General features: G+C 36.9%; 1 protein-coding gene and 1 non-coding gene across 6 annotated transcripts; both read left to right on the plus strand.

The window, feature by feature from the left end:
* The first annotated feature begins 5045 nt into the window (after window positions 1-5045).
* Window positions 5046-8512, plus strand: LOC143624241 (uncharacterized). Of its 5 annotated transcripts, XM_077094962.1 has the most exons (7): window positions 5046-5189; window positions 5704-5770; window positions 5866-5930; window positions 6019-6108; window positions 6226-6365; window positions 7953-7998; window positions 8101-8512. In XM_077094962.1, exons 2-7 carry the CDS (start codon window positions 5704-5706, stop codon window positions 8317-8319), a joined length of 627 nt encoding a protein of 208 aa, XP_076951077.1. In that variant the 5' UTR covers window positions 5046-5189; the 3' UTR covers window positions 8320-8512. The 5 variants fall into 5 exon arrangements, 1 of the variants encoding a protein (XP_076951077.1); XR_013152069.1 differs by lacking the exons at window positions 5046-5189; window positions 5704-5770; window positions 5866-5930; window positions 6019-6108; window positions 6226-6365 and adding an exon at window positions 7044-7361 and having other exon boundaries at window positions 7398-7998; window positions 8101-8216; XR_013152070.1 differs by lacking the exons at window positions 5046-5189; window positions 5704-5770; window positions 5866-5930; window positions 6019-6108; window positions 6226-6365 and adding an exon at window positions 7044-7361 and having other exon boundaries at window positions 7438-7998; window positions 8101-8216.
* An 803-nt stretch (window positions 8513-9315) lies between these two features.
* Window positions 9316-9390, plus strand: TRNAA-CGC (transfer RNA alanine (anticodon CGC)). The gene has a single exon. It is a non-coding gene; the product is annotated as a tRNA-Ala (tRNA).
* The last annotated feature ends 2909 nt before the right edge of the window (window positions 9391-12299 follow it).

Raw genomic sequence — 12299 nt, forward strand, 5'->3', positions numbered from 1 at the left:
CCGAGATCAAATACAATGACGAAAATGAACAAAATACACATTTGTAATAAAAATGACACAATAAATCGCAATATATAATACAACGCCGAACAAAACACAATGTTGAGTAATATAACACAATGTCAAGGAAAAAAGACACAATCAATGACGAAAATAAACACAAAATACAATGATAAACAAAAAGACACAATGATCTTTTTCACTCACCATTTTTTTTAAGAACGAGAAAGACAGTGAAAACATTTTTTGTGTTTTTACTTTTTTCTTTTTTTATTTAATTTTGAGTTATAATTTTATTATTTTTTTTTGTGTGTAAGGCCCCGAACTCGATAGCCCTACTTTAGCGTCGGATTTCTTCATAAACACAGTTCTTACAAATCAGAGTTAATTAAAACTTTCGCGCAATATAAGACTTCGATCATTCTTTACAAAGCATTACAAACTTGTCTTTAAATCATAACATAAAACATCGTGTTAAAACATTATTTCTTTATATCAATAGATGCCAGCCATTCAATCCATGTCATGCGCCATCCTCATGCTAGTTCTTTAATCTGCTCACATGTGGGCATACTAAAAGTCAGTTACGCTGAGTGAGTTATAGTTAATCAAGCAACTTACCATACAACCATTACATGCATTATATACGTATCTGAAGACACATAGTCCACTGTCTAACCTGTTCACCTTACCACTTAACTGCCCCTAACCACTTAGCCATTTGTTTACGCAAGCACATAGAGGCTTGCCCTCCCACGCACTCACATTATGCCACTTTACTAACGGAGGTACGTATAGGCTTACCCTACCATGTGTCACAACCCCCGACCCTTATACCCTAGGAGGGAAGCTGTGAACATTGATTGGTGGTATCGGTGTTTATTAAATTATTTTGCAGCGGAATATTTCATCAGAACCGTAATTAGGAAAAATGGTCAGAGTTTTAAAAAACACCATGTTTATTATTATGATAAACCGGGAGTTTAATCCCTTTTGATATAAACATAAGTTTTATAGGGTTAAACCTTAATTTACAAAACACGTTTCTCTATTCTGGTGACAAGCCACTTATTTAAGCTGGAAGCCCGCATGCATAATTCCTTTGCCTCTAACAAGTCACCTGAAACATGTTTAAAATATTTGATCAGCAAGAAATACTGGTGAGTACATTCATTTGTAAATGACACATTTTACAGTTACAACATTAAGATGTTTTTACACCTGCCTGCTTACAAATTACCGAAAGGTACTTGTCACTCGACCGTATCTATGACTGTGGCCATATTACTTATTGGCTAACACTTGTCCAATAAGTAACGTGTAATAGCCCAGTAGGCAAGCCTTGTATACAAAACCCCACAATACCAGTTGTAACCATCCCGTAAGTCTACAGAGACTTAATCACTATAATGTATTTAAAATACTTTAAAAATATATTTGAAAACATTTAGACCATCTGCCAAGAGTTTTATAGGTTTTGAAATCATCATGACAGTGTCGGAAAAACAGTTGTCTCACGAAAATGTGAGTGGTACAAAAACTCGAATGTCTCACCTTGCAGGCTTAAAATTAAAGAAAACGCCTCTTGGTATTAAGCACCTAGAATAAACACAATGTAGTATGCCTAGATTAGTATAAAACCAATAATCATAACGATAATCACGAGAGTAGAAACTTTACACGATGACACAATGTCTTACCTTAATAGGCAGAGCTTTCGGATTCGTGTATATTTCTTTCGATCGGATAGGATATCGTTACGATACTCGGGTATTATACCGTTATCTTATTAATTTATATGTATGTATAGAGATTAAGAGAGAATTCAGATATTTTGGCGCAAGAAATGAGTGTCTCGTTTCCTTCCTATTTATAGCAAATTTCGGACCCCGTCGCGATACGCGATGGCATAAATAGAAAGGCGTCACGTATCGCGAAAAATCTTATAGCTTTGCTGAGTTAGCCCTAGGCTTGCTACGTGGCAGGCTACGTGTCCTCTGCGTAACCTCCACGTCGCGGTACGCGATGGGTAGCTATATCAGCTCATCGCGTATCGCTACGCCGCCATATATTTGGATAAGGTTACACTTCATCGCGCTACGCGATGAGACTAATCTAAACCCGTCGCGTATTGCGATGGAAGGATTTTTTTAAAAATATCTTAATTCCCAACAAAAATACTAAGGCGGCCCTTAAGCGGCGATACGAGCGTTCGAAGTGCAAAGCGCGCCATCAAAGCGCCACATTGCGCCCATCGCACTTCGCCCGAGCCCGTGCCCGCGCGCGTTCGAGTGCTTCGCACCCTCTGCTAGGACCACTGGGTGTGATTTGTCTTATAAGAACATTAACATAGGAATTTTCTTCCTTATAAAGTGGTAACTAGTTTTGTAATTTAGCGATGTGGGACAAGAACTTACAAACTTATTTATACTAAGGCGGATGCCTCTCCTTTCCTTTCCTCCACCAATGTGGGATGGAATTTTCCTTCTTTCATTTCCTTACTTTTTCCTTTTATTTATTTTGTGGTTTGTTATACAATGCACTCACGTTATGCTACTTTAATAACGAAGTCACTTATAGGCTTACCCTACCACGCACTATCGTCATGCCACTAACACCCTTACTAGACCTCTATCCACTTCTATCACACTCTACTTCTACTTGTCTACAACACACTTTAAATCAATACATCATTTACATAATAATCAAGTTACATCATAACATTTACACACACTAATAACCACTTGTAGATCATTCCCATTGACGGTATGCGCAATATCCGAAGATCGTTCACACACCGACTAACGTTAGCTTCAATGTCTACACGTGCAATATCCGAAGATTGTTCACGCTTCGACAGACGCCCATTCATAACATCTATATATATATATATATATCATTATAGCATACACTTACCACTTAAGGTAAATGTATTCACACTTCACATCGAGTATGCACACAGCCCCGAAAACATAACAAGGAACATGGGGCTAGAAACTCACCTGAACTCGGTTACTTCTTCCGCTAATGGTTATTCCTTCTTGAGCTGTGGGCGACTAACTGTATAATCATTACATATATTAAATACGGATCTAGCTCTTCTTGTCATTTACTTAATTAATCTTAAGTGTCTAGGCCGGTTTTACTTCATTGAACCTTTACCGGTTAGTTAATCGTGACCCGTTAACCTTTAAAGGTATCTTTAATAAACTATCAAAGTCCAAGGACTATTATGTAATTATCTCATTCTTTTCTAAGTTCAGGGACTGTTCTGTCGTTCTATTAAACTTTCAGTTCGTTACTCAGTTCTTTAACGAATTGACTTATCATAACGAACTGGTCCTTGTAACGAATTGGACCCTCTAACGAACTGGTCCTTATGACGAATCAGTCCATGTAACGAATTGGACCTTCTAATTCGTTATCTCTTTTTAACGAACAGTCATAACGAATTGTGGCTAATTCGTTATCTTTTCCATTGCGAACTGGGACACGAACTAAGGCTAGTTCGTTAAGCTTCCATTAGCGAACCACATGACGAATCACCCTTAGTTCGTTAACTCCCCGTTAACGAATTAGGGTTAGGTCAAAGAATGTTAGAAACATTCTCTGACATTCCCCTTACCTCGTACACGCTTTCCGGCGCCGCCTTCGCCGGAAAACCGGGATCTCGCCGGAAAAACAAGATCTCAGCCGTTTCACCACCGTTTTCACCTTTTTCGTCCCGTTCGATCCAGATATGAGCTAGGGCGACCCCTAAGCTCATCTTAGGATCGGTTTATACCCGATTCCACCCGGATCTCGTGACTTTAACGGTTTAAAGGTGTCAGCTCGTCATTTCGTGACTAAATCTAACGGGTTTGAGCTCATACAACGTCATACTATCATTACCTTGGATCGGGATCGGTTTCTATCTTGGTTCGGCTAGAGAAAAGAGAGAACTAGAGAGAGAGAGAGCTTACGTGTGTGTTTTGGGTGGTGTATGGAATATGTGTAAATGAAAGGATTAATGGGTGATTAAGGTTTATATATGTGGGTCACGGGCTTGAGCCCATGGTCCATCTTCCTTCCTTTCTAACCCAAGTCTATTACCCATATTACTCAACCCAACACAAGCCCGACTCATAATAACTCCTACTTAATTTTCCTACTAACCCGAGTAAACTTTCTTACCAACAATAACTAATATAATTAATATTTTTTTTTTGAAAAGTTTGAAATTTTTATATTTCACATAAACATCCAAACGATTTACAATGAAGTGGCAGGTAAGCGGGCAACAAGCTGCGCCGCAACCCCCTTTTGGATAACAAACCCAATCCGACTAAAAACAAAGTTTTGGTTCTTATGGGCTGATACGTTACTATGAGATCTTTGTAATCTCTAGTTCTTATGGGCTGATACGTTACTATCATATTTGAAATTTCAGGATGTTACAGTGTGGCTACAAACTTTCTCATTCTTCTCATTTTTGTTTCTCCTTATATAATAACTTGACCCAACATATCCATTGTTAAACTATATTTTACATTCGAATAATATTATTATTTTAGATTATTAATTAACTAAGTATAACTAAGAGTCAAATACATGAAAAACGGGAAAAGGCTAAATTTGTTATGCATTTGCGGATTTATAACAAACCTATTTTCTAAACTGGTTATTATCTCATGTGCGTCGTTTTTAATGTGGTATAGTGGTAGGAAGCCTGAGTTTTCTCAATGGAGATTCAGGTTCAATTCTCACAGATAACATCTCGGGACGGGCATGGATGGCTCAATAAAAAAAGAATGAGATCTTTGTAATCTCTAGTTCGATCATGAGATCGTTCGAATTTTACTAACAATTGGCCTTTAGACGAGTAGGGTTTCCTCCAAAAATTGAGAAAACTTGAAGTTGCTCAAGGAACTGGGTTGGGCGGCCACTGTGTATTTTTGCCTTGCGGGCTTGAAAGCCGAAACTATTGGTGCGGTATAATCGAACTTGACGTCCGTGAATGGTCCTACTAGTGTTTATTTAAGACGCGGTTGCCTTTGGTCACACGTAATCCTCTTCTCAAAAACAAAAACCCTAGAAATATTATTATTCTTATTCACTCCGTCGTCATCTCACCGTTACAAATCTCGTCGTAAATCGGAACCCTAACCTTTAATCACACAAACCTCCGTCAACTTCCTCCGTCCAATCAGGTAATCAGCCGTTCAATTTTACAGTCAGTTTCTAATTTCATTCCGTTTTTCTGTGTTTGTACGGATCATATGCAATTACAAGGAATTTAATCGGATTTATTAATAACCTGAACGAGTTTACGTATTGAATTTATCAAGGAAGAGCTTTTGTATGGTCAAATTGATTGAATTAGGATTATTTGTTTTATTAAATTAGGGTTTAGCTTTGTCTTCGCTTTTGTTTTGTTTGTTTGGTTCATATGCAATTAGAAGGATTATAATTGGCTCGGTTAGTAATCTGAACGAGGTTATGGTGTTAATTTATCAAGGAGGTGCTTTTTTATGGTCAAATTGATTATTATTCTGATGAATTAGGGTTTTAGTTAATCAATTTGATTGATTGGTGATGTGTTAAGAATTTATGATTGAGTCATTAATTATTTGCTATATTATTGAACATGTAAAATACATGTACATATAATTTATGGATCTTTGTTTATTAAGCTTATACATATGTCTTGTGGAACTTTTACAGATGGCAGGAAAATCGCTTACAACTGCTGAAATTGCAATGACTGAGAAGAAAATGGACATGACTTTAGGTACAAACTACAAGCAACAATTCTGTTTCACTTGATTTTTTATTTCTGCTAAAAGGTTATGTGTTTGAGCTAAAATCGATAAAATTTATTATTAGATGATATCATCAAAATGTCCAAGAATGGTACTGGCGCTAACAAAGGCAAGAAGCAAAGACTTCCTGTAAGTGTACTCCTCTTTTGATGTTTTTAGATGTGGTCTGTATTATTGTTTTCTGATTTTGATTCAATTGTTATTTGATGTTATACAGAACAAGAATCAGAAGTTTTCAAACAATGCTGCTCAAGATAAATCAATGAGGCTGCGCCGCTTCATGGACTCCAGATCCACTCTTAGACAGGTATGGTGCATATCGTAACAGAGGCTGTTTTTTAAACATAAGATAGCAGTGGTTTACACATACATTGTTATAATATTTTATATAAAATTTGACATTTGTTTTTTTTTGCTATACTAGGGTGCTCTTGCTAAAAGGAGATCAAACTTCCAGGGTAACCAATTTCCTTTGGCAGCCGAGGCTGCTAGAAAGGCTGCAGTTGCACCTATTCACAACAGGAACTTCAATCGGAATCAGGCAGTGACTTCATATAAACCAAGGCAAGTTTTTATTTGTGTCCATTAACATGTGTTTTTTTAATGCAAGTTAGGTATAAGTTCTTCGTTTGTACGGTCATTTCAGGTGTTCTTTGTGTATGTGAATTAATGCAGGTAATTTGAGGGTTTTCTACTTTCATTGACTTAGCCATGTGCTTATCAGTTATATGCATGAAACCACCATCTGTGAAAAAGATTCTCTTTTTTGATTTGGGCTTGAAAGGAATTTCTGATTGATTAAAACAATTAAGCACTGGAGCTCTGAAAGAACTATTACATGCTAAGTTTGAATATCTTAATGTATGGTTGGGGAGTTAATTTGCACAAGTCATTTTGTCTTTGTTTGATTAACTTGCATAACGGGGCCTCTTTTTTGGATTTGATGTATTTATTACATCAGGTATATACAAAAAAGCAGTGTTTTGGGGAAAATCAGCAGAATGTCTGATCAGTGGCCCCAAGAAATTTTAATAATCTATATGATTTTTGGTCATACTTGGAACATTCATATTGAAGTTTATTGGCCTAGTATTTTTGCATATTCATGGAGAAGTTCTTTCAAAGCGTTATGTTGCCACATGTTTGTAGAACACATACACGTGTCTGGTCTGGTATGACGTCATGTTTTGTGTGGAGTTTTGTGCTAAATAAAGCATAGCGGCATGTAATTCAGCATATCTTAAGTACACATGGATATGGTTTCTAGAATTAAGTTGAAATTATTCAAGGCTGTTGTTGAGGAAGTGCAATTTTCAGAATGACCGTGTTGGATTACATTTGGTGTTGTGAAGGTTAGAAGGAGCTTAATAGCTGTGTTAACATGTTGTGAAGCATAGAGGGAACTTAATAGCTGTATTAGCATGTTGTGAAGGTTAAGTTAAAGGGAGCTTAATAGCTGTATTAACATATTGTAAAGGTTAGAGATAGCTTAATAATAGCTGTATACACATGTTGTTAAGGCTAGAGGAAGCTTAATAGCTGTATCAACATGTTGTGAAAGTTAGTGGAGGAAGCTTAATAACTGTTGTTGTGAAGGTTAGAGGGAGCTTAATAGCTGTATTAACATGCTCTGAAGGTTAGAGGGAGCTTAATAGCTGTATTAACATGTTGTGAAAGTTAGCAGGAGCTTAATAGTTGTATAAACACGTTGTGAAGGCTAGAGGGAGCTTAGTAGCTGTATTAACATGTATATGCAAATCATCAATTGGGAAAATCATTTTCTGGTTATGCGCATACAAACTGAAGTTTTGGAAGTTGTTTAGGTGATTCTTTTTTTGAATACAAGACATGGCAACCATGGAGATCACAATGTTTCTAGCTTCTTGATTAAACATGGTTTTTAGTATATGGGGTGTACCTGTTATCCTCTTTGACTACATATTTGAGTGAATTACAAAGCTGCTTTGATTGGCAATCCTGTTTGTTTTCGGTTTGTTTTCAATTTACAATTTCAATAAATTGGTTAATGGTAAGTGCTATGGTGGCTCTTTTCACGATGTGTGCAAGCAGTGGTTGATGATTTTGATTGATGGTAGCTGCAAGGTATTTTATCTGTTGCCTTTTTCCGATGATTTTTAATTCGTGTTGCAGGGGTGTGACTCGACCAGCTAAAAACAATGGTGGCTTTGCTGTCAAGGTACTATTTTTTATTTATACGGTTAAAATCTAAAATCTGCAAGTGGAAGAATACATGTGTATGTGAATGTGACACTGACAGATTGCTTTGTAATTTATGCAGAAACAAGTGAAAGTGGTGTCAAAGCAGAAGACTCAGACACTGGATTCATTATTTGCAAACATGAAAGAGCAAAGGATGCAACAGCAGCAGCAGCAGAAGCAGAACCAGAGTGGAAGAAGAAACACAGCAGGGCAGCAGCCGATGCAGAACCAGAGTGGAAGAAGAAATGGTGCAGGGCAACATAGGCCCGGACCCCCATGGGCCAGATATAACCACTGATTTGATGATCACTCGCGTATGGAGTAACTTTTCTAATGTCTGTGCAGAAAGTATTTGGATTTAGATTTTCTATGGTTGCTTTTTCTTCATGTAACGGAATGGTGGTGTTTGCTGGTCGCTTTTTATCGGTTTCTGTTGAATTGAGTTTGAGATTGTAATCAATCGTGCCTGTGAAATAGCTATATGTTCATTAAATGTGCCAGTAACCTGTTGTTTTATTTCATAAAGGGTGCTCATTATTTAGTTTGAAGCCCAAACTGAAAAAAAAACGGAATTCTTGTTTGATTCGTTTTGTATCTGAAACCAAATGAACCCAACTAAGGTGTGGCTGGAAGTGATAGGCGGTGGTGGGTGGCCGGAAAAAAAACTAAGGTATGGTGGGTGAGGTTAGGGATAAAGCTGACTTATTATTGGTACATATCATTCAAAGGTGAGTCTTTTTTTAGTTTTTTAATTAATATTAAACTGGTAAATTTTATCATTATACTATCACACGTGTCACACATGCTTCCGCTTAATTGAGCTTTTGATAGGCGTTATGTGTGGTGAAAGGCTATAAAATTCGGGGATTTTTGACATGCGGCGTCTAATCACTAGAGAGACGATTTTTGTTTTAAGGGAGCAGTGGTGTTATAGCCTAAAAATTGCCCTTCCCTCCCCCTCCACAAATCGCCCTTTTGTAGCCTAGGGGGCGTTGTTATAGCCCAAATTCGTCCAAAAACCTCTCCCTTATCGTCCCACTACGTATACTCTTAATGTAGTGTACTAACTAAAATCGAGGCTAACGAGAGTCAATTTTCAATGAAATCCAGTCCAAAATTTGCTATTGTTTTCGTGAGAACATTCTAATTTAGTCAGTTATTGTAAAACTATACAAGTATTTTAATACAAACGTGTTTGAATTGAGATTTGAGAGTGAAACGTGAAAATCAAGCTTCCTTAAATAGTGAATAGAGAGTAGTTACTGAATCCAGTAAGTGGTTTGAGAATCAACATGGGGATGTGTAGCTCATATGGTAGAGCGCTTGCTTCGCATGCGAGAGGCACGGGGTTCGATTCCCCGCATCTCCATTTTAATCCTTTTTTACTTCTTCATGATTATTTTAACAAATTGAACTCAGTGTCGTACAAATCAAGGCTCATGCACACAAACCGTTTTCAGATATAACACGCTGCATGCAAATTGCTAGGTGATTTGAAGGGCATGCTATTAACATACCATCTACATAGTACATAGCACCGATTGGGTATATGTATGGACTTAAGGTGATATATCCAAATCAAAATGTTCAATATACGTATAAGGAAAAATATGTCATATAACCGTTTGTTCAAAATTATAGTACCAGTGTGCAATTAACATCATCTAAAAAGACATGGTAACCACCTACGTATTTTTTACACTATAATAGCTGGAATTCGGATGACGATATTTAGAGCGAGTTTAGGACATATATTGCTAATCTTCATTCCATACCCAATTGTAAAACCATCTAATACGGAAAAATACCCATTGGGTAAATTGTCCATCGGGTATTGGGTATAACCGCTAGTTTGTTATTTATATTTCTCACTATTTTAAGTTTTATATTATTTTATTACCTAAGAGAATTAGAAATCTAAAAGCTAAAAGTCATGGAATAACTAGATTATTCTATTACCAAAAGACACTAAAAATAAAAGGAAAATGACTAACGGGTATGGTTCAAGAAAATATGTATGCATGTTTCAGGTAATCACACATCATTTAATAGGCTAATACCATACCCGTCTTAGGCCTGCGAAAATCTTTAAAACTAATCTTATATACCCGGTCCCAACCCGAATACATTTCCCAAATGTTTCACGTTTACTTGTCGGGTTCGTTTTCCACCCCTAAGCTAGAACTTAATATTTTTATATGCAATTTGATCTGGGAAACTGGCCTGGTACACAAAGGGTTGACTTTGGCCATCACATCCTAACTTCATTAGGTAAGTTCTGCACATAAGATGAATGCCTTGTCAGCTAAAGAGACTTGATAAATGATAAGTTGATAACTAGCTACAAAGCCACAAATTATTTAGTCTATTAATCTGGAATTAAACTATTTTCTAATGAAATCATGAGATCAGCTAACACAAAAACTAATACACACGGAGGTTGACTTTGAGCATCTTGTCCCAACTACATGTTGAAATGATCAACACCTTCGATGCATTGTTTGATTATGTTAATCACTTTCAGCACTCCTAATTATATGTATTTCATTGAAGTGGTGTAATACATTTCTAATTTCTTGCCTCTCACATCCTTCATTAATCTTTACCATCTGTCAGTTGTATGTTTTAATTAGAGAGATTACAGGCACCTTTTTGTTGGTTCTTTACACATCTGCTGTCACTTGCAATTGCTTGGAAGTTGGAATATTCTGTTAGTTTTACAAAATTATCTGATCCCCAATATATACATGGAGTCATTCTTGCAGCAGTTTAAAGATCTTAAAATCCAACTGGAGGAGATAAAATCAGCCACCAACAACTTCGACGACAAGAACAACTATATTGGATGTGGTGGTTTTGGTAAAGTTTATAAAGGAGAATTGTTTCACTCTAAAGGGCGAAGCATGGTTGCTCTTAAGCGTCTGGATCGTAGGCATGGGCAAGGAACACCTGAGTTCGTGAAAGAGATCTCAATGCTTTCTCGTTACAGGCATCCAAATCTCATCTCTCTTATGGGGTTTTGTTACCAAGATGATGAGATGATCCTTGCTTACGAGCATGCATCTCGTGGAAGCCTTGACCGCCACTTGAATTCCTCTCAACTCTCTTGGACACAACGTCTCAAGATATGCCTTGATATTGCTAAGGGACTAAGTTACCTTCATGATCCAAGGGGGACACACCAAAGAGTTATCCACTGTGATATAAAGAGTGCTAATATCCTACTTGACAATCAATGGAATTCTAAAATTTCTGATTTTGGGCTATCAATATTAGGCCCAGCAAATGAGCAACACTCGACTATTGTCACCATTGCAGCAGGTACCCTTGGGTATTGTGATCCACAGTATGCAATGACGCACACCCTAACGAAAGAGTCAAATGTATACTCTTTAGGTGTGGTCTTATTCGAAGTTTTATGCGGGGCGCTATGCTATACATATAGCAATGATCATGCCCCACAAACTGTAGTGCCCACATGGATTAAAAGCTATAAGCAAAATAAATTAAACGATATCATCTTTAAAGATCCAGCCATTCAACCAATGGATCAGAGTTGTTTAAAAACATTTTCAGACATTGCATATCGATGTTTGAAGGTATCCCGTGAAGATCGGCGTAAGATGGATGAGGTTGTGAAAGAACTTGAGACCGCACTCGAAAGTCAAGAGTTAAGCGAATGGAAACCGTTTTTTAACTACGAAGAGATGACTAGGACTGCAGAATCTCCTCTGAACTACAATTCCAAAGGTGAATTAAGAAAACTATTGTCCAAAGGGGTCCTCCTTAATGGTGGCAAAACGGTAATTAGTTGCTATGTCTATAAACCACTGCTCTAGATCTTTTTGTGTATTAAATGTAAAATCATTTCATCCAACTAACTTAAAGTTGTTTAACTGGCGTACAGTGGTTTTCATTAAACAAGAAGAGAGAACATTGTGAAATGATATCATTTGCAGAATGCTTGGATTCAGTTCCAAATGTACTTAAGAGTGATCCACGTTCATCCGAATATAATTCAAGGTAACTTCACCCTTCTTTTTCTAGCTTTTGAGAATGTAGAAACACAATTTTACATGCTCTGTATCATTTGTTGAAGGATATATGGTATAATATCAACTAATAATGACTTCAGGGACTGTTTGTGTAATATACTGGAGTTTACAAGTTTTTTGATTAAAACTGTTACGTGAAGCAAACTATAGGGACCAAAATTATCTATTCTGAAAGTTAGTTTGATAGTAAGCCTTTAGAAGCTGATAAAAGGGGAATAACATG

The sequence above is a fragment of the Bidens hawaiensis genome, unplaced genomic scaffold (genome assembly GCF_021521415.1).
Source record: "Bidens hawaiensis isolate Kalapana, Puna unplaced genomic scaffold, B.hawaiensis_p1.1 tig00000369_1, whole genome shotgun sequence".
In the NCBI taxonomy this organism is placed as follows: domain Eukaryota; kingdom Viridiplantae; phylum Streptophyta; class Magnoliopsida; order Asterales; family Asteraceae; genus Bidens; species Bidens hawaiensis.

What these genes read in the sequence shown, in the direction of transcription:
- LOC143624241 (XM_077094962.1), top strand. Translation starts at nt 5,704, where the DNA reads ATGGCAGGAAAATCGCTTACAACTGCTGAAATTGCAATGACTGAGAAG. An exon ending in CCAGATCCACTCTTAGACAG is followed by an intron (nt 6,109 to 6,225) that starts GTATGGTGCATA and finishes TTGCTATACTAG; the next exon opens with GGTGCTCTTGCTAAAAGGAG. An exon ending in ATGGTGGCTTTGCTGTCAAG is followed by an intron (nt 7,999 to 8,100) that starts GTACTATTTTTT and finishes TAATTTATGCAG; the next exon opens with AAACAAGTGAAAGTGGTGTC.